Source organism: Dermacentor andersoni, chromosome 5 (genome assembly GCF_023375885.2).
Source record: "Dermacentor andersoni chromosome 5, qqDerAnde1_hic_scaffold, whole genome shotgun sequence".
NCBI classification, from domain to species: Eukaryota; Metazoa; Arthropoda; class Arachnida; order Ixodida; family Ixodidae; genus Dermacentor; species Dermacentor andersoni.
The window spans coordinates 198,520,427-198,543,112 of record NC_092818.1 but is presented as its reverse complement, the minus strand read 5'-3'; the positions used below and the strand labels follow the sequence as shown (position 1 = coordinate 198,543,112).

General features: G+C 45.6%; 1 protein-coding gene across 8 annotated transcripts in view; it reads right to left on the bottom strand.

The window, feature by feature from the left end:
• The window catches only part of LOC126531831 (rho guanine nucleotide exchange factor 11-like), a 251,734-nt gene that overhangs the window by 144,567 nt on the left and 84,481 nt on the right, over positions 1 to 22,686 (bottom strand). For 6 of the 8 annotated variants that reach the window (XM_050179572.3, XM_050179571.3, XM_055071511.2 and 3 more), the window contains 4 exons: positions 13,857 to 13,955; positions 8,792 to 8,837; positions 6,173 to 6,346; positions 2,780 to 2,894 (listed from right to left, as the gene is read on the bottom strand). In XM_050179572.3, coding sequence (XP_050035529.2) covers positions 2,780 to 2,894; positions 6,173 to 6,346; positions 8,792 to 8,837; positions 13,857 to 13,955 — 434 coding nt within the window. The remainder of the gene's footprint in view (positions 1 to 2,779; positions 2,895 to 6,172; positions 6,347 to 8,791; positions 8,838 to 13,856; positions 13,956 to 22,686) is intronic. The other 2 variants (XM_050179576.3, XM_050179573.3) reach the window with 1 other exon arrangement.

Below are 22,686 nucleotides of genomic sequence, written 5' to 3'. Positions count from 1 at the left end.
TTCTATAGCATTAACGAGAGGGTGGCATGTCTTGTTCTGAAACTTATTAAGAGGCACAAAATGAAGGTTGTACAGGTCTACGCCCCTACATCCAGTCAAGATGACCAGGAAGTTGAAAGCTTCTATGAAGACGTGGAATCGGCGATGGGTAGAGTGAAAACAAAATAAACTATACTGATGGGCGATTTCAATGCCAAGGTAGGCAAGAAGCAGGCTGGAGACAAGGCAGTGGGGGAATATGGCATTGGCACTAGGAATAGCAGGGGAGAGTTATTAGTAGAGTTTGCGGAACAGAATAATATGCGGATAATGAATACCTTCTTCCGAAAGCAGGATAGTCGAAAGTGGACGTAGAGGAGCCCGAACGGCGAGACTAGAAATGAAATCGACTTCATACTCTGCGCTAACCCTGGCATCATACAAGATGTGGACGTGCTCGGTAAGGTGCGCTGCAGTGACCACAGGATTGTAAGAACTCGAATTAGCCTAGACTTGAGGAGGGAACGGAAGAAACTGGTACATAAGAAGCCGATCAATGAGTTAGCAGTCAGAGGGAAAATAGAGGAATTCCAGATCAAGCTACAGAACAGGTATTCGGCTTTAACTCAGGAAGAGGACGTTAGTGTTGAAGCAATGAACGACAATCTTGTGGGCATCATTAATGAGTGTGCAATAGAAGTCGGCGGTAACTCTGTTAGACAGGATACCAGTAAGCTATCGCAGGACACGAAAGATCTGATCAAGAAACGCCAATGTGTGAAAGCCTCTAACCCTACAGCTAGAATAGAACTGGCAGAACTTTCGAAGTTAATCAACAAGCGTAAGACAGCTGACATAAGGAAGTATAATATGGATAGAATTGAACAAGCTCTCAGGAACGGAGGAAGCCTAAAAGCAGAGAAGAAGAAACTAGGAATTGGCAAGAATCAGATGTATGCGTTAAGAGACAAAGCCGGCAATATCATTACTAATATGGATGAGATAGTTCAAGTGGCTGAGGAGTTCTATAGAGATTTATACAGTACGAGTGGAACCCACGATGATAATGAAAGAGAGAATAGTCTAGAGGAATTCGAAATCCCACAAGTAACGCCGGAAGAAGTAAGGAAAGCCTTGGGAGCTATGCAAAAGGGGAAGGCAGCTGGGGAGGATCAGGTAACAGCAGATTTGTTGAAGGACGGTGGGCAGATTGTTCTAGAAAAACTGGCCACCCTGTATACGCAATGCTTCATGACCTCGAGCGTACCGGAATCTTGGAAGAACACTAACATAATCCTAATCCATAAGAAAGGGGATGCCAAAGACTTGAAAAATTATAGACCGATCAGCTTACTGTCCGTTGCCTACAAAGTATTTACTAAGGTAATTACAAATAGAATCAGGAACACCTTAGACTTCCGTCAACCAAAGGACCAGGCAGGATTCCGTAAAGGCTACTCAACAATAGATCATATTCACACTATTAATCAGGTGATAGAGAAATGTGCGGAATATAACCAACCATTATATATAGCTTTCATTGATTACGAGAAAGCGTTTGATTCAGTCGAAACCTCAGCAGTCATGGAGGCATTGCGGAATCAGGGTGTAGACGAGCCGTACGTAAAAATACTGAAAGATATCTATAGCGGCTTCACAGCCACTGTAGTTCTCCATAAGGAAAGCAACAAAATCCCTATAAAGAAAGGCGTCAGGCAGGAAGATACGATCTCTCCAATGCTATTCACAGCATGTTTACAGGAGGTATTCAGAGACCTGGATTGGGAAGAATTGGGGATAAGAGTAAATGGAGAATACCTTAGTAACTTGCGCTTCGCTGATGATATTGCCTTGCTTAGTAACTCAGGGGACCAACTGCAATGCATGCTCACTGACCTGGAGAGGCAGAACAGAAGGGTGGGACTAAAAATTAATCTGCAGAAAACTAAAGTAATGTTTAACAGTCTCGGAAGGGAACAGCAGTTTACGATAGGTAGCGAGGCACTGGAAGTGGTAAGGGAATACATCTACTTAGGATAGGTAGTGACTGCTGATCCGGATCATGAGAGTGAAATAATCAGAAGAATAAGAATGGGCTGGGGTGCGTTTGGCAGGCATTCTCAAATCATGAACAGCCGGTTGCCACTATCCCTCAAGAGGAAAGTGTATAACAGCTGTGTGTTACCAGTACTCACGTATGGGGCAGAAACCTGGAGGCTTACGAAAAGGGTTCTGCTGAAATTGAGGACGACGCAACGAGCTATGGAAAGAAGAATGATAGGTGTAACATTAAGGGATAAGAAAAGAGCAGATTGGGTGAGGGAACAAACGCGCGTTAATGACATCTTAGTTGAAATCAAGAAAAAGAAATGGGCATGGGCAGGACATGTAATGAGGAGGGAAGATAACCGATGGTCATTAAGGGTTACGGACTGGATTCCGAGGGAAGGGAAGCGTAGCAGGGGGCGACAGAAAGTTAGGTGGGCAGACGAGATTAGGAAGTTTGGAGGGTCAACATGGCCACAATTAGTACATGACCGGGGCAGTTGGAGAAGTATGGGAGAAGCCTTTGCCCTGCAGTGGGCGTAACCAGGCTGATGATGATGATGATGATGAATGAAGATTCATCAAAATGAAATAATCCTAAGCTGGCCACAGTAAGGCTAGCAGTTCAGCAGAGCAGCAACAGGAGATCAAGTGCAGTTGCTGACAACTAGAGTGAATGCGGAAAATCTGTGGACAAATTTGGTGCAGCAAAGCTTCCGGTCACAAGTGGTACAAGTGAACAAAAGAGCCTCACCCTAACGTCTCCAGTTCGGTGAGTAGCAGGGATTCAACTATGTGGAGCTCAGCGTTCTTGTCCCGTAGTGAGTCGTCCAGCGTAACGTCATTCGGCATGTACAGCCCAGACAGCCCTGCGGACAACACAGACAGTGGGATAGACACAGTGCACACCAGTAACCTCCAATCTGACCAACCATGAAGGTCTGCATGCTTTTCTGCCTGCTTTGAGGGAAAGAAATGGACAGGCAATGAGATGCTTTGGCAAGGAATGAAGTGCCATCCAGTTTTATCTACTGCTAATGTTCCTTCATTGGTTCTCTTACTGTAAACAAACAGTCCAACTTCAACGTACTGAACTTGAATATAATGGATTATCAGATATAATGAAGTAAATATAAAATGTTTATACCAGTACGTACTAATATGTATAAAATGAATATTAGATATGATGAAAACTTTGTGTCAGGTGCAACTTCATCATACCGAGGTTCAGCTTCATTAAACTCATGGATTAAAAAACTTACGACACCTAGTGTGGCAGGTCACACAGTGACAGAGGTAGGGAAGCACATAACAACCAACTTCACTTAAAGGGACACTAAAGCGAAACAATAAATCAGTTTAGACTAATGAAGCATTGTTTGAGAACCCTGCAGGCAGTCATTTAAAAAAAAACTGTTTGATTATTAGATGAGAAAATGATGGTCCAAGTATTAGTATTTGAATTTCATGCCGAAACCCCAGCGCCAGTACGTCAGCGTGACGTCAGGGATTCCAAAGTATGTTTTCACATTTGGGCCGCGTTGGCTGAATAAAGGTTCCTGAAACTTGCCATGTTTAATACTTGGTTCCTTTAGAACACAATGTAGTCAATCTGTACCGCTATATATAATTAGTAGGCTCTAGAAAATGCCATCAAAATCCAAGACGTCACAGCCCCCAGGTGCGGGAACTTAAGTGGGCGTCGCCACCCGTATTTCGTTCTTCCGCTTTTTCTGGCTTACCAAACGTCTTATCGTTGTAAGAGTGGTGTTTTTGGTGTTATAGAATGGTAATTTACTGATGCAGAAGAAATCATTTTTCACTTTAGTGTCCCTTTAAGCACTACTTCGCAGGCACTTCTATCATTTCCATGGTAAACCTGACACTCACATCGCATACAAATTTTTGTAGCATACGTGGTGACCACATCATGCAATTAATTGGGGACTGTACACTGTATAACTGATGTGGCCTTGTTAACCCTTTAAGGGTCAATGACGTAAATATACGGCGCCACGAACAAGTAAAAAAATGGTTGATGCAGCATATTTACGGCGCTGTCTATACGTTTAAAAAGTGCGCCAATTTCCTAACTTTTTCTTTTCTGTCATGTGCTGCCACTATGTGGAAGTACAAGGAATATTTTCGCGCGCCTCCCTCTCTCTTCGTTTTCGTTGCATGGTTTGTTTTAGAGCTAGTTTGCTCCCGTGCGTCTATATACTACCGCTTGTGCATTGGCACGCGCATGCGGGCGGCGGTTTCGGTTTTGTTCCGCGGGCGGTTTTGGCTTCTTGCGCTTGCAAAACTGATGGATATCTCGTTACTAATCGCTCAAAGGGAAACCGCCTGTTTCTCGCTTGTTTAGTACTCACAGGGGTGCGCATTGGAAGGATGCCACCGCGCATGCGTTTTCGTTGCTTTTTGGGGGGGGGGGGGAACTCGTGAAAATTAATTGCCTCTGGTTGACGATAAGATGAAGATTAGCAGAAGTTTGTCACACGCTTTGCTTTTTTGACGGGCACACAACCACACAGTTTTCTTGAGTGTGTGCACCTGAACAGTTCTATTACGCTGTGGATGTATATATTAGTGTTGTGGGGACTGCGTAGCCCATTTCGCTGCAGCGCCATAGCGCAGCACGTTTTGGCATAGGAGCCACAGCGCGACGAGGTCGCTTCCGAACTTCGCGCGCGCGGTCCACCGCTTTCCCTCTCTCTCGTTCTTCCGAGGGCACCGAACGGCAGCGGGACCGTAAAACACTTGCTGCTGTCCGCCCCCGAACGGTCCAGGGGCTCACCCGATTGGTCTGTTTGGGTGGGAACCCGCGTTCCCTCTCTCCTGGCGACTCAAGTCGACCGAGGAGCGGCAACGTGGGGAGAAGCTCTCGGACAGCGAAACGGTGCGTACTGACTTCCGATTCTCCCGGTCACCCCTTTGGTTGGCCGGTCTTGCCGAAGGTCCTCGACCCGAGGTGGTTGCGTACCTATTCGCTGCTCCTGTTCTGAAGGCTACGCCAAAGAGACGCGGCTCACGTGACGTGTGCGGTCGTACTGCGCCGAGTCGCCCTCGGAGGCTACTCCGACCTGAAAGAACGTTGCCCTGGTAGCACGGTCGTTGGGAGCCATCCTCCCGTATAGCGGCGTATTACCGCATTTTTGAGATACTGAGTGTCACCCCTTGACTCGCGGGAGCTTCGGCTCACGAGCCCCGTGCCGATACGGGTGTAACAGATATTCTGAACGCCAAGGTGGTCGTATATTAAACGCCTTCCTTGTACTCTGGGCCTTCTCATTGCGGCGCTCTGTTTCGCTCCCAGAGGAGACCAAACGAGCGTCCGCTTCGGGCACACGCTACACATGCGGCTGAGCTGATCGTCCCCCTGAGGGGCTCGGACCCTCGGACCCGCGCGGTGGTCTAGGTGACTCCTGGCGGAGCACCGCCATAGACGGAGATCACAGTGTAAGAGCAGGAACATTTGAGCCTTGCGAAATATTAAAAGGAATTAAATTATGGAGTTTTACATGCCAAAACCACTTTCTGATTATGAGGCACGCCGTAGTGGAGGACTCCGGAAATTTCGACCACCTGGGGTTCTTTAACGTGCACCTAGATCTAAGCACACGGGTGTTTTCGCATTTCGCCCCCAACGAAATGCAGCCACCGTGACCTGGATATGATCCCGCGGCGAAATATTCTCATGTGTGCATTTTCAAAGCCTTGAACTATCTGTATAACCATGCGTCAAATTTTTAATTCTTACAAGTTTATTTCCTTTTTTATTGTTGTTATTCATGAATGAAGAGTACATATATACCAACTCAAAATATTTTTTTCTCACTTTACGGTCACCCTAGAAAAATTATCAATTTTTTTCCGAAATAACTCCCTAAGAAGAATTGCAATCTGCAGTAAAAGAAATCGACCCTGGGCGGCTGCATATGGTGAAAGAAATCAACCCTCAAAGGGTTAATGCAATCTGTCTTCCAAGCCAAGCTTAGCTTCAATCTTTGTAATTGAGGAGTGAATGATTGTAATGAGAATCACTGCAGTAGGGCATCCTAAACTAACTCTTGAACATGCATAAAGGCTTTAAGCACACACTAAAATCTCGGCACATGCCTGCGTGTTGCAACTGAAGGGGACTGACCGATGGTGCGGGTGTTTCGGAAGTCGACAAGTAGGCGCTTGAGCTGCTCCATGGCCTTCTCACGTGCCTTGAGGAAGATGTCCTTTAGTTCCTCTTCTTCCTGGCCCTGCTGTTCCTGGCTTGTCTGCAGAACCTTGTCTGCAAGGTGGACCATAGGCCACTCTGGTTCTTCACCTGAGGTGGCGCTTCAGCCTTCATTACCATTCACACATATACAGTCGCCAACCAATAATTGGGAAATGCTTGATTATTCGGACAGCTTTGCGGCACTGCCATCAACCCCATGGACTAACATGTACACGGATGACCAAAATCTTGGACACCTTATGGTGTCCATTATGGGCCATTCGATAGTTACAGCGCGCCACCAAGTTGAGAGGAAAAAGCAATATTTTTGCTTTGGTACGTCGCCAACTTGTTTCCAAAGCCCAAACTAGCGAAGCCTAATCACGAAAGCTACTCAGCAAGTTAAGCCAAGCCGATAAGTTCTAAAAGCTGCGCCTACAGGTTGTTGTGAGAGTATAGTGGATCCAGCCTTTGTTTATCCTATTAGTATTTATGCTTTGCACAGCAACATGGTCCTGGGCGACTTCTTTTATTCTTTCATTGTGAATTTTTGTCACTCAGTATCATCAAGCAGCTTCAAGTGGCAACAACTCCACGCTCAAGGCCTGTGCCAACGAGGGTGATGATTAAGGAAGGGAAACAATTACTGTCATAAAAAAATCAGTGATCATTTACTGCAGTACAGTCGACTTCTGCAACGTTACCCCGAGACAGCGAGATACTGTGTATGCATTGACCGTACTTTCACCTATCTGTAGTAAAATATGACTATAGTCGAAATACGGACTAACCAGGTTACAGGCAAGCGTATGTGGAGGCAGAAATGAGCTGAAAAGCTTTGCTGGCCACTTGCGGAATAAAGTCACTTATTTTCTTTCACATCTGATATTTCAGACTTCCAATTATTCGAACATTTAGGCAGTCCCCAGGGGTCAAGTCTGAATTATTGGTCAGCGACTGTAGTACTACTCATATAGCACCTCAGAAGGTTTCCTAACATTTATAAGTTGATTCATTCCCAAAACAAGCACCTCTGGCTTTAATGAGTGGTTACAGCCCCTAACGGAAGCTTTACTGTTGAAACCAAGACTCATGTCATCACAAGCCACTGAATTATGCTAGCCACTTTACCGCTTCTGTATGGCAACAAGCTTGTCCGCTACATGTTTATGAACTTCTTGAGCAAATCCATTCACTTCTGCATTCTTAGACAACACAGGCTACTCCCCTTCCTGTGGTACACATGTCGTGTTACAGATTAGCAGTTTCCTCGCTATTCATTCTAAATATCAGCTGTCCTGCATTAATTTAGGTCTAGTTTCTGTTAATATCAGTTGACATGTCATACATGTCATTAGCACACATGCAATACAGTCATGAACACTGGATAAGGAACCTTGCAATTAACCCTTTCGCTGTCACTGACGTACCGGTACGTCATCGCGCTTCCCCCCCACGGTGTCACTGACGTACCGGTACGTTCTCTATCGTGCGTTCAAAATTTCGCGCCTGGGCGCAAAAGCAGGCGCTCCTGGATTGGCCACGCCATCTGTTGACTCTTTCTACAAGTTCGTATATTCGCTCCGACCTGTGTTAACCCATGTATTGAAGAGTACGGTGCGACTGCCACTCCCCACTTTCTCTTTGCTGAGTGGCGCGGTGGCTCCGCGTTCGCTGGATCATGCGTCGCGCGCGTGTGGTTATGGGTTCAAGGGTTGTTCTGTAATCTCCGCTGGTTTGAAGGTTTTTATTTTTCTTCTGTTGGTGTGCCTGCTACGGCGCGTCAAGTTCAGGCGCACGTGCCGTTGCCTCTCCAAAAAGGGTGACTCGATTGCTGCTTTCGCTCTCTCGCCGCACCCTCGCTTCCGACTTGCAGCAGTAAACGTAAACCCTTAGAACTTTGTTTAGCCTTTTTCCATCTCCCTCTGTCTTCTTGATCACGCAACGTCCCATTTCTCTCCGTTGCGCAGGCGACTGAAAGCGCATCCTCCCTGCGCGCGGTTACTTTCGGATGGCTCGGCGGGCGGGACCTTCGTCTGCTCATGGGAGCGGTGGCTGAATTCCGATTCATAATACGAGCCGAGCTCGGATTCGGACTCGGACAAAGTCGCTTGAGACGAAGAGGGTTCCGCATCGTCAGATTCGGATGTTGAACAGATGTTATAGTCAGGCTGATGATGATGATGATGTTTACTAACAACAGCTGCAGAACACTGAAATGTGCATATTGCATTGACTATGTTATTTGTATATCAATCATAATCAAAAATAAATTGCTATGTTCATTCCCTGTTATGCTCGTTCCCTGAAACCAAGCCGACACTGGGGGTGCGTCACGGCCAGAAACGTCCGACAGCGAAAGGGTTAAAGCACGTATGAAGGAAGCCTTGTAACACAATAGCCAGCTTTTACAAAAGTCTCCTACACACCCAAGACAAAATTAAACAAAATGATGCACAGCTACAGCAGGTGACACGAGGTGCTGCCCATCACATTTACAGTAAGTGCAGCATGGAAACCGTGGTTTTGCATCTAGGAGGCCAACCAACATACCAATTTCCTTCAGGATGGTCTCGTCGATGTTCTCAATACCAAGAGGCTGCAAACAAAATAAAAGCAGCATAAATCTCACTTTTGCCTTCTTTGGATCCCATTCTTGCTCTTTTATTAGCAGTGCTGTTGTTGGACTAGGCCTGCTCCATCAAAATTTTGATTCAGTGCCACCTGTTTACGGCAAGTCAAGAAGCCATTCTCTACAAACTTGCTGCTTGCATAGCTTTACTCAGATTTCTGCCGAACAAATGAGCAGACTTCAGGACTGAAACTTAACTTCACAAAATAAATATTTTAGCACTTCTGCCCCATTCACGGATTTTGTCAGGTTTTCACCCATGTGTGCTCAAATGCGGGTTAAGGTGCAACCATCCAACAGGCAATGCTCAAAAACTGACACTCTCTAGTGGTTCCGTTACAATGTGGCAACACAATGTTACAGTCCACTTACACTCCAATGTTACAATGTTCAATGCAAGCTGTTATCACATGGTGACTGAGTAGACAATGGCATTGTCATCACACACACCATACCAGCCAAGCACGGTGCGAGGACATTGTGCTTTGCACGATCTGATTGCACATATGCCCCCCTTCATGCCTTTCCCCATTAACATGCAAGAACTAGGGGTGAACAAATATTTGAAGCTTTTGAATATGGATAGAAAGTGTGTAATATTCTATTCATATTCAAAAATGAACTTTTCTATGCATTCGAATACTCCAAACTAGCCATGTATTTCGCAAACAACCAACTGTTTAAGCCTAGTTACTGTTTTCCGTCTGCTAAACAAAGGCTTGGTAATGTTCAGAAGTGTGACAACAGAAGTTTTCTAAGAAATGCAGAAATAAAATGGGCAATACACGCTTTGCTAACGGTTTCACGATGGAGGCCTACATGCCAGTCTGTAATTCTTGCTTCCACTCCGTCATTCAGTGTTTTTGGAAGTCTAGCTATGTAAAGTTTATATTTCACGCTACAACCAGTGATGTTTTCCTTGCAACAAGCCTTTTAACATATGTATATGGTAGAAAAGCCATTCAGCAGCGTTTGTTTTGCTATGCACTTTCTAATTTCTTTTTTTTTTTTCTTTTCTTTTTTCTCAACCATAGTCTTTTCGGGAAGCTAGTCATATGACAGTCATTTTTTTCTTGGAGCATTTGTTTGCAACAGGCTCTAGGCTCTAATATAACTGAGAGGCTACTCATCCAGCTTTTTAAAGGAAAATCAGTGATCTTGTGTTTAAAGTGATCCTCTGTTTCTGATAGTTAGCTGTGCTTTTTGCGCAAGTCAGTACAGGCATGGTACCTAATTAAACTGAAATAAATATTCCTACTGTAAATATATGCACCTGTGTCTGACTAGACAATATTTGTTACCTACTATTTCCGTTCATATCATATTTTTAGAAAATGATATCCACATACCTTTATTTATAGCATGCAAACGACTTTTCCCTTGAGCAATACACAGTACGTTTGAGCAGGGTGAAAATTCTAAAGCAATAGTGTGAAGGCCCCATGTTGCGGAAAATCCGGTGTCGGTGCCTGCCATCGGTGTTGTCCATCAGAAAAAATCATCCCGAACCACACCCACGCAGGGCACAACCAATTATATACTGAACTAATTGAATTTCTCAAATTAAATTTCTCATGCCATAGCTCGCTGTTGATGCCGGGCGGACAGTTCAGATCGTTCTTGTGGAAATGACGAAAGAAGCTTCGCTGCAAAGACCCTCTGGAGTGTGCTGCTGAAAATGGCACTCTTATGGAGCTGCTCCTCCAGCACACGCTATGACTGTGCTGGGGCTGCTGCGCAGGCCTTTGACAAGCTGCAGCTTGCCGTCGACGACAGGTGGACAGTTCATATTGCTCTCACGGAAAACGACGCAAAGAGACTTCACTGCAAAGACCCTGTAGTGTGTGGTGCCGAAAATGTAGCTCCTCCAGTTTACGCTGTGACTTTACTGTGTGCCATGCAGGTGTGCGACTTTTTGCCTTCTCAACAAACATTCCATTGCAACGAAGAACCCACACAATCATAGATGATAGCCTAGACCTGAGACTCATTATGGTCACCTGTCACTGAACACTGTCATGCCAACCAACATGCTGAAACAAATTACCCTTTTCCACACCAGGCATGCCCAACTGCCACATGACAATGCTGATTGCCAATTTTGGAAAGCTGTAGATATGTAGATATAATCATGTCATTTAAACACTTCTCTGAGGATGCTATGAACAGTGTGGCTCATCCCTGTGTTGAGATACACAGTCAAACTCTGTGATGAGCATGTGCAACTTCTCTCTTTTTTCTACCATTCTTTTCTCCCGCCTTTCATTTACTTCTCTGTATTTTATATGTATGTGTATGTCCTTACATGTGTAACTAGATATGTATATGTATTGTTCATGTGTACTGGGTCTGCATAATTTAAGCGCAGTCATAGTCTTTCACTTTATTTTGCTCCATGCACTGTGTTTATCATGCTCTTTTGCTACTACTTACATCATTCAATTTGTTCTGTAGTGCACCACACTAAAGGCACCAAGCTGTTCGTGGTCACTTGTTCAATAAATAAATAGTAAATAAATAAATAAATAAATAAATAAATAAATAAATAAATAAATAAATAGGTAAAAAAATATGCAGATTCCACACACTGTGGGAATTGACATAAACGAAGCTTTCTGTGCTGTTTGCTTTCATTGACCATAATTAGCAGTGATGTTGACAGAAATGTTTAATTTCTTCAACGTTTAGTCCAACACATCCATGCACCCCTGCTGTTTGTCTCCGTTGTACACAGAACACACAGGGGGAGGTGTTTGCTAGAGGCATTCTTTTGCGCCATACTTTATAACCTCCGAGAAGGTTGAACGTATTCATTGCCTCACATAATGCATCGCATCATGGCAGGAGCACTAAATTTAATTGCATTATGGGGTTGTGCATGTCAAAATCGCAATCGGATTACAGTAGAACTTTGTTGATGCGTTCCCTTTACGTACATTTTCCCAGCACGAACATTCGCAATCGAGACCACAAAAAATTACCTAATATAGTTACGCTCCTTTTTTACCGGTTCATACGCTCCCGAAAAACAATACTTTTCAGCACCAACGTTCAGTACATCGCCAAAGTGCGATCATGTGATACGTTTCCTGGCAGCTAGATCCCGTGTAAAAAGGAAAATGTGCGAGGCACGTGCATTCGAGAACAGTATATAGCTGCCTGCCGCAGCAGCTTCACCACAATACTCTCCTGCCCGTCTCATGTGAAAACGTCGGCGCACACTCAGTTTCTCATTTTGGTACCAGCAAATCTTCTGCAGGGTCATCTCACACGGCATTCACAGCTATCACCGCCAATTATATTGCCATAAACGTCTTTGTCTGTTTCACAGTGCAGGTACCGTTGGAAGCGTAGTGCACGCTTTTAATAGGCGATAACTGAAACGCGACACCATTTCCTGCTGCAGACTGCTATCGTATATGTTTTCCGGCTGCAAGATCCTATGTGAACAAGAAAATGATGGCACGCACAGTTTCTTATTCTGGTACGAGCAAATGTCCACCCAGGTTGTGATACGCTGCATTCACTATCGCTGCCAAACCTATTATGATAAGCATCTTCACCTATCCGTTTTACTGCGTGCGCTGCGTAGTGCCATTGGTAACCTACTGCACACTTTGTGTAGGCGATAATCCAAATGCGCTGCCATTCCCTGCTGTAGGCGGCGCGAAGTGGGCATCACGCTTTACTTCGGTGGCATCCAGAGCCACCCACCAGCTCGATTTCGTTTCGGCTTCCCGTTGCCCTCTTAAAGCACCATGTAGTACAGAACAACAAACACATCTCGGGCTGCCAGAACACTACCAGCTCGATGCGTGTCGGCATCTCGTGCAGCAACGATCCGGGTGACGCTTTGCATTACGTAGACGTTGACAATAGTTGAATCTGTGAAATTTGTTTAGTTACTTCGGATTGTACGTTTGCCTGCTTAGTACCTTTTTTCTCAGTTTTTTTCCAAAGCATATGAACGAGGTTCTGCTGTATAAGGCATGCCGTAGTGGCAGACTCCGGATTAATTTTGACACTATGGTGTTCTTTAATGTATCCCTAAATTAGCGTTTTTTATTCTGTCCTCGTCAAAATGCGGCTGCCGTGGTCAAGATCAAACCTACGACCTCGAGCAATGCCACAGCTGTAAAGCCACTGTGGCAGGCACAGAAGTATTGATTTGATATGTGACCATTTCCGTAGTGTCGCCTAGACCCTACGGTGCTCTTTAATGAAGCTCTGCTTCTGCACGCCCTGCGTAAGTTGTCCGCTTGACAAATTTGCATGGTATTTATTATTCAGACATAGCAGAAGCATACCGCACTGCACGTTCAACTTAAATTTACCCCTTTTGCCTGCAACCACTTTCATGTCTACAGTAGTAGCATTTCCTTGTCTTCTCACGTCACCCCGCGCCCCCCTTGTATGGGAACTGTGAGCAAAGAATGAAAAGGCTGTTATTCCCTTGTTTCGTGACTGCATCGATTCTGCCCATTCTCTGCCTCCTCTCCCCTCTCCTCTCTGCTATTCTATCTAGCTTCCCTCTGGACTTGCACCTTAGGAGAAAGGCAAGTGCTGCAATTTATGCAATGGTTTTGCGGGGGTCAAGGATAATTACAGCTGTCAAGAAGGTAATATGGTGATGCGCAGAAAGCTCCAGAGGGCATTGTGCACATTTGACGTGGGGCAGCTCATGTCTTTCCTCTTTGCCTCACTCCTGTCGTGTATACACATGCTCTGAACCACCCCTCTGATGCGATGTGCCAGACAGTAGCAGCAGCAGCACTGGGAAAGTCGAAGGAAGAAGCAAAGAAAGCTTCGCTTTAAAAAGAAAGCGTCGAAGTGCACAAGCACACTGTGGGACTTGCAGCACTTTCACGTGTCCTGTTACAAGTTTACGCCCTTATATTGGTGACAAGATGTCCACGGTAGGCCAAAAGCAGTACAAGCCATGCCCAGAATGCAGTGGTTTTCACAATTGAGAGAGCGCTGCCTCACCGCATTCTGCACCAGGAAGGTAGAGGTGATCTCATAGGCCCATTTCTTCATTTCCTTGCCAGTGCCCAGCTTGTACAAGTTCGTGATTATCAGAAACAGCTGCACAGAGACACAGACACACAGAGACTCAATACACAGTCTACACCTCCTTCACAAAGTTTTGCGTGGGACTAGACTCCCCTAGCACTTTAACACTGCCAATTGGCTTTTAAGATTTTCACTGTTTTACTCACACTGCTTTATCTGCACTTCCATGTCCAAACGTAAGAAGCAACAACAGACTGCTCCGCACCACTGGCTGAACAGCATATTTGGCAAACTGATATGATTAGTGAAAAAAAAAAGGAACAGTAGAAATATAGGACCTTACAAATGCCAAGTTATGACTGAAGGATTCTATGAAAGCATTCCAACACCCACTTCTTGATTGAGGTGATTACCTTGCAAGATTTTCAAAAGCCACGAAGTGCTCAACTTCTGTATTTTGTGCTTGTAGACTTTAAAGGCTGAGTTACAAGGAGCGAGCTTTCATGTTGAACTTTACACGGCAGAACTAGACACAGTGGGACGACACCGACTGTTCACTGGTTTGGCTACATGGAGCGAAAAAGAGGTGTGCGCGTTCACCGCCTCGCTGTTAGTGCTGCCAGACACAATAAACACGTTTTTGTTAAACAAAAAAGTTATAGAAAGAGTTTTCACTATTGTCTGTTTTATGGCTAAGCAACTTGAGAAACAAGTTCCATACACGTGTTTACGCATGATTTCTACACAAACTGCTCATTATATGCATTACAAGTGACTGACTGTGTAAATTTGATGCAATGTTATGCAGGCCCTACTGGATGGCCTATTAGGCAGACCAGCCTGAATATCATCACATTTTTGGAATGCTTCCCTGAAACTTGCATGCAACTTTTAATTCTAATTCATTAAGCATTTCATCTTCCCAGTTCTGCACAATAGGCATCAGCTGGCCACTGGCGAACAGCACCACAAACGGAAGCAGTCAGAGCAGTGGCATGTGAAGCAGACGATGGGACTAAGGCGCCCACGGTGCTTCCAGTGACTTTGCACTGCAGGTTTCAAGGCCTGACGTACCAGAAAACACAGTTTCGTGTGTCTGCTTTTGAGAAAGGTCACCACTTGTACAAGGTAGATCACATTCATGGCATCAGCTAAAATATCAAGTAAAAAACTAGTGCAAATTGGGATGCAAATGCACCTAGCAAACAGAGCTCCCCGCGGCAAGCTAAGGCTTGGAACTCCAGCAGTTATATTCCAGATGTTACTTTGCTGTGCATATTACACCGTCGTGTATGTAATCATGTAGATAAAGTGAAGAGCACAAAAATTATCGGCTAAGAAAGGAGATGCACGTCTGCCCCTCCTTCCCCCTCTTTTTTTTAAGTTTCTTGAGCTGCTTCACCGGTCACACTTCTGCCTTTTTTTTTTCGCCACAGGTGAGCGCTAAGTGATCGCTGTGGGACCGAATGCAGTCGCAATGCATCGCAAAGGTTCTCGCGTTCACTGTATACAATGATGTATTGGCTCAGTGCCCCCAGTGCTTACGGTCGGTGCAAAAAGCACCGGCAACCATGCGCTTCGAGTATTTCTTTTCCATTGCTCAGCACTGCACATACTGTTTCCTACATACTGCACATATCTAGTCTTTCCACTGTTCCATCAGGTGAGGCCACGATGAAAAACAATTGAAGTGAATGGCCTAACCTGCTTCAGTCATGCTTTAGTAACTGTTCATGTACCCAAAAACACAACATGTTTGATCAGATATGGTTTCACATGACATTTAAGCAACGTAAAACATAAAAACACGACGGAACATATTAAATCAATATAGCTGGCGGCAACACCTGCTGTGCCCAGCCGTCACATGCCATTACATTTGCGGCGCCGCCGCATGAAGGTGCTACCGGCCCAAACTCATCCAGGGCCCGGTGCCTTTATTACTTTCTTTCCTCGCTGTGGCTACAGGTGGCCACTAAACCAATATGCTACTATGTTTTTACTTATGTCTAGTGTATCCCATATTTTGCTTGAATTTACACAACATGTAACACTTTAAAAGTATCTCATAAGAAGCCCACAAACAAAGCTACCAAGGACAACATAGAGGAAATTACTTGTACAGTCGAACTCGCAAAAAGATGCCTATCAGTTCGATATAGAGCATAATTCGATATAAGCCTGTTAAATAATTGGATGTCATAAAAGCACATACCATGTATAAAATCACTTTATTGATGAAACTAGCTTAGTTTCGCATGAAAAAGTCCCGCACTTCCCTCTGCTTGAGCAATTTTGCTGCCTGCGACGCATGCACTTTCCCACATTGTCTAAGGAGCCAGAGCAGCTGAGGCCGAAACCTTCCACATTTGCACAGAAGCGCCGGACTAGTGCAAGCGTACCAATCACTTCAGAGGATGTGGGCAAAGGACTGTCGTTGCTTTCCTCATTGTGCCCACTTTCACTTGTGCTCGGTACAATATTGGCAATGTAGTCTCCGTTTTCGGGCTCTCCCATGGTCGCGACAACATCATTTGCACTCACAAATTCGTCCACCGTTGATTCGTCAACAGCTTCCGGAAATTCTGACAGCTCGCTCCAAACTTCGGCAACATCGGCAACGACATTCATCAGAATTTACAGTCATCACTGAGCACGCGGAAGCTGGCACGGCTGAAGCAGTTTCGGATGAACCACTTGTACACAGCCGTGCATACGCGTCGGGCACCACGGGCATTGGGTTGCGAGTTTGGCCGCTTTAGCCCTAATCTCACCTTACTCTTCAAGATCGTGCGGAGAGTGCTCCTCGGCATCATTCACGCTACGGGGACATCCTACTTCTCACCGTGTTCGACCCAATTTATGATTTGGAACTTCACGATGAAAGGCGAATTCTGCTGCTTCATCACGGCAACACTGTGGGAGAAGGCCCATAAGGCACAGACAACGAACTAGAAAAGAAGCGAGACAACTCGAACTTTCGCCATCTCGCACGATGAGGGTACGAGCCTCAGATTGACTGTCTAAGCAAGCGCTGCGGGCGAGTCAGGATCATTTTTTGCAGGGGGGTGTCGACGGCTCGTCCGAGGCAGCGCAATCACACTAGTGAGAGCGGTTGGATGAAGCCACGCTGCCGGGTTTCCCTACTACCGCGAGGAAAAGCCAACTTCTGGGGGCACTTTTTCGCCGCTCGACGTTCGATATATTGGAAGTCGCTGCTATTTTTGTTAGATGTAAGCGTAACTTTTGCTATATGTATTCATTGTAACTATACCGTGTCCAGAAATTGTTCGATATTTAGAATAATTCGATGTAAATGGGTTCTATATGTCGGGTTCGACTGTATTTACTAACGGAATTAAAGAAATGATAAATTAATGGAAATGAAAAGGGATGAAGAAACAACTTACCGCAGGTGGAAAACAACCTTGTGTCTTTGCATTACGTGAGCAATGCTCTTACGTAAGAGCATCATACATGTAATACGAAGATGTGGGATCGTTCCTCGCCTGCGGCCAGTTGTTTTTTCATCAACTTTCATTTAGTTTATAATTTCTTTATTCAATTAGTAGTAAGTACAAGTAATTTTCCTTATGTTGTCCTTGCTGTCTTTGTTTGTTAACTTCTTATGATATGATTAATAAAAATCGGGTCCCTCGGTTCTCTTCCGATTCATCACGTAACGAGGGTCTTGAATCTGGCAACATTGATGCCTTCAACGAAAAAGATCACGTACACGTCCCGCCTGTGGTAGAAAGGATATGCCACATCCACCGCTAAGGCTTGTGAGTGGTGGTGCTGACTAACACTCCTAGGGTTAGTTCTAGTAGATACAGTGGAACCCCGGTTATACGTCTCCTGGTTTTGCGACGACCCGGGTTTTACGACGGATTAGCGCAGTCCCAGCGAAGTCCCCATAGAAGCAATGCATTGAAAACCCCGGTTATCCGACGCACTTTTACGCCTGACCCGTGTTATACGACGACCTTCACGAAGCGCGGGACGGAACGGTGGAAGAAAAAAAAAGTGCTGCGGGTCTCTTTCCTTGCTCCGTCTCTCTGCATTCAGAGCGCTTGACACCGCCTTTTCTCCACAATCACTCTCTCCTTCCCTTCTCGGTGGCATCGCCTGTCGTCACGTTGGGGAAGCGTTTCTCTCCCCCCCACCAACAGCTGCCCGCGATGCCCGCTGTGCTGAAACAGCTCCTCTTCTTCTACACAATCATTTTCTCCCTCTCTTCTCGGCGGCGTCGCCTCTCGTTGTGTTGGGGAAGCGTTTCTCTCCTTCCAGTTTCCCAGCAGCAGATCACCAACAAGGTAGTGCGGAGAGGCCTAGGTTTATCGCACGTGTTCGTTGTGATCCTAGCGAACAGCATTCAGTGGAGGTTTTCAGTTGTGTGGAGCAACATGACGCACGATGTCCCGAAAGCGGACAGTTCTGTCGCTAGGCAATAAGCTGAATATTATCGAGGAAGCGAAACAGCAGCATGGAGCCACGAAAGCCAGCATTGCCCGGGACCTTAAGATACCCGAATCTTCGTTTAAGACGATTCTGGCAAACAAAGCGGTGATATTGCAGAATGCCAACAAGTTCGAGCTCAAGTGGAAAGCGGCAAAAGAAGGACAGCATGAGAAGTTCTAAAAAGTTCTCGTCAAGTGGCTGCATCAAGCACAGAGCTCAGCGATCAACATTGATGGTGATATTCTAAAAGAAAAGGCGGACCTTGCGGCATTGCGTCTGGGCATCGACAACTTTCAGGCATTGAACGAATGGCTGGATCACTTTAAAAAATGAAACAGGATTGTGTACAGCCACTCCTGTGAGAAAGCACTTTCGTGGACGTTTCGACGGTTAACGAGTGGATGGAGTCACTGCCGGAGATGATTGCGGCTTACAAGCCCTGCGACGTTTTCAACACCGATGAGAGCGGTATTTTTTGTAGCTGCACGGCAGCGAACTGCTGTGCAGCTACAATTTCAACAAAAAAGGTGTGGATCACGTCTTCGCTCTTCAGCAATTTTTTGCAGCAACCGGATAACAAAATGGGTGCTAAGGCGAGGAAAGTATTGCTTTTCATGGACAATGCACCGCGCCACCCACCCGATACGTCCAGCCTGAGGAACATAAACGTTTTTTGCCGCCCAACTGCACAAGCCGGCTGCAGCCACTGGATGCCGGCATCATTAAGTGCATCAAGCAAGGGTACTGGAAGCAGTTAGTGCAGCGTCGGCTAGTGGCTATGGAGCGCAGCAAGTCAGGAAAAAAGATCACTGTGCTCAACGCCATGCGTTTTATTGCCAGTTCATGGAACACAGTGTTGCGAAGCACAAACGCTAACTCGTTTAAGCACTGTGGCTTTAAGCGAGAGATGGGGACGCAACAGCTTTGATACCGCTCGAGGCCAATGCAGGCTTCGCCGCCGACGATTTCGAGGGTTTAAACCTCACCACGACCTTCGCCGAGTATGTGGAGGCCAATGACAATGTTGCGATCTGCGGCGAGGTATCGCTGGATGACGCCATCGAGGAGGCGTTGCCTAGTGCCGACACCACTGCGACATCAGACGAGGACAACGACGATGCGACAGATGCCGTGCCTGTGCCTACCATGTTCGGCGGTGCTACGGCACATAGTTGGCATCCGGAACTTCATCTGTTCACGCGACGCCGCAGAGGACCTCCTTTTGGACGTTGCCCAACTCGAACGAAAGCTCTTGGTTTCCGGATTAAACAAGGTCCAAAGGAAACTTGGCGACTTTTTTTAAAGTTCGCGCCGGCTGGCGGGAATCGCGACAGTGGGAAGTGGAATGCCGTAAAGGTTCGGTTGAATAAAGCATGATTGGTACCTGTACTGCAGCATTAATTCTTATCGCATTTACTTTTTCAGTAATTTGGGTTTCCAAGCCCTGCAGAGTATGTTAGTAGTTTCCATTGAAGTTTCTCGTAAATCCGTCGCACGAAATAAATAGTATTCTTATAGGCATAATTTATGTTCGGATTTTACGACGCTTTTTCGCGGTCCCGAGAAAGTCGTGTAATCGGGGTTCCACTGTTAACATAAATCCCCCGCAAAGTGTATGGAAAAACGGCGCCGCAGTAGCTCAATTTGTAAGAGCATCGCACGCGTAATGCAAAAACGTGGGATCGTTCCTCACCTGCAGCCAGCTGTCTCTTCATCCGTTTTCATTTCCATTAATTTATCATTTTTCTAATTCAATACATAATGTGATCGGTCGTTTACCCCGCAACTACTGAAGGTCACGGTTACTGCGATTATGGGGAACAGGCCAACAGCCTTGTCAAAATTGTTCTCAAATGGGATGATTTATGGCCACCAATGGAGTACCTCCATCACGAGAGGCTTGGGAAATTAGCAAGGCGACGGTCCTTCACCTGTCATCCACCCAAACTGGCATGTCCACGCCGGAGACGGGGTCAGCGCGCTATCCCCCATCACCTGTTTAAGCCCAGTGATGTGCGTTTGTTTCCGACAAAGCTCTCCTCAAAGGGAAAGGGCAACAAAATTCTGGATTGGTGGGACCTGATGTCATCCATCTCCTGATGCCGGATTGGGGGGAGGCAACTAAACAATAAGCACGCAGGGGATAAAAAGAGCAATGGGCACCTGGAGCGATTGGCTGCTACAACTTCTTCATGAGCTTATTTTTCTGTACTCCTTTGAAACTCTTGTAAATATGTAAAACAATGTGTGTAAAATGTCTTGGATATCAGGCTCACCCCCACATTCCCTTACTTCTCCAGGAGGAAAGGATATTCCACATCTTCGGACCCCCAGTCGCAGCAGTAAGCACAAGTAATTTCCCCTATGGTGTCTTAGATGTCTTTGTTGGCTTCTTATACGATATGATTAATTGGGCCCCACGATTCCCTTCCTTCTCTTTTAAAAGCACCAGGCTGTTGACTTTCAAAAATATTTCATTATAGTAACAAATTTCAATATAACATTCTCGTTATAACAAAGCATTTAGCTTTCTATAATTTCTTGTCCATGAAATACAATGAAGTATGTTTATACACAACTTCAATATAGCCACATTTCACTGCTGCCGTGATGGAATTGTGAGACAATAAATGGAAACTTCTGCACAAGCAGATGGTCAAATGGTTGAATTAGAAGTGGCTGCTTACGAATGCACCTTGCAAATTGCCTGACGCACGGCCAAGAGCGAGTGCCAAAGTGGAGTAGCGTCAGGTTCGCTATGCCATGTGTCGCCGACTCTCAATTCAACAAGATGAATTTTTACAGTGAAGCTGTGTATGATTCAGATCCCCGGATTTCTTCATCTCCGTCGATAGAAGAGTCGACAGAAGAGCATTCCATGAATGGAAATGAAAAGTGCCCATCTCTATTGGAATTATGCATGCAAGACACACCCCACTATTCGTTTCAATAAAGGAAAGCACAAAACAAGTGTCAAAACCACATGACAGATGATAAGACATGTTCGAACAATGCAATGCACATAGCGTTCATCACATGCATTTCCCAGTAAGATTGCAGTTGCATAAGCTTCAGTTGCAGGGAAGCGGCAACTGTAGCATATGAAGCAGGGGGTGACACTACTACTACAGCACACTTCACGTCACACTTCGCGTACACATCACTACACTTTCATATGTAAAAGAAAAACTTGCCTAGCAACTGATTTCATTTGTGTTGTGATAGCGCTATGGAAAGGCTGTGGATATTTAGGACTACCAAAGAGCACAGTGAATACGATGAGCGGTGACGGGAACAGCAATGTCAATATGCACGACGGCATCATGCTCAGGCTCGACAAGACCCAGTTGTTCGTGCCCAAGAGGCTTAGCACAAGCACCCGGCACGGCAAAACAATGCAGAACTCTAAGAGCACTGACTTTTTGGTGAGTTGGTTACGCATAGCAGATCACGGTCAAGCGCACACGAACAAGGAAAGAATGAGGGGATGACAACACAGGCGCTTGCTTCGAACTGATCGTGTATTTACCAAATTGAATCATATGAACTCTTTTTCATGACATCACAAGACCGAAATGCCGACATCAGGTGGCCATGCTCAGAAACTTAGTTTCTTTGGACGAAATATAAACAGAACGTGCGCTTACACATGACACACTCACCTTTCTAACGCAATCTGCTTCAATTATCTCCCTAACATCCTGGTTTTTATTTTTTGCTACTATCTTACACATGTTGAACAAGGGCTTACACGGCTTCTTGTTCTTTATTCCGCACTCATGACAATGCACAGAAAGATTCCCATCGCGGTAATTCCCCACCCTCCTCCTGTGTTCTAGAAGTCTTTCATTCAGACACCTTCCAGTCTGACCGATATACCATATTTACACGGTTGTAAGTCGACCCATTTTTTTAAATTTGGAAATCTGAAGTGGGGGGGTTGACTTACAATCGAAAACAAAACATGGCACCGCCAAGAAAGCGTGACCAACGAGATATCAGGGGAGCTACAATGTAGTTACAATTTTATGCTTGCTCTATGGCCTTATCCATAGTTTTCGCTATCCTGCGTGTTTGTTCGCTTTCCGGAAGGGATTTTCAACATTTTTCAGAGTTTTACAGCGCACACACTTATGGGGGGGGGGTCGATAGTTGATGGAAGTGCAGCTGTTCTATTCACGGCGGCACTCCCAGAACGGCGGTGCTTGCAGGGAGTATCGATTGTTCATAGAAGAGCAGACACCGCTAAAGTGTTTCTCTTTCCCTGTAGCTCTTAGTTTGACGCGTTCGACTCGACTGTCGGCTACGTGCTACTTCCATGCTTCCTCAGTGGTCATGAGTG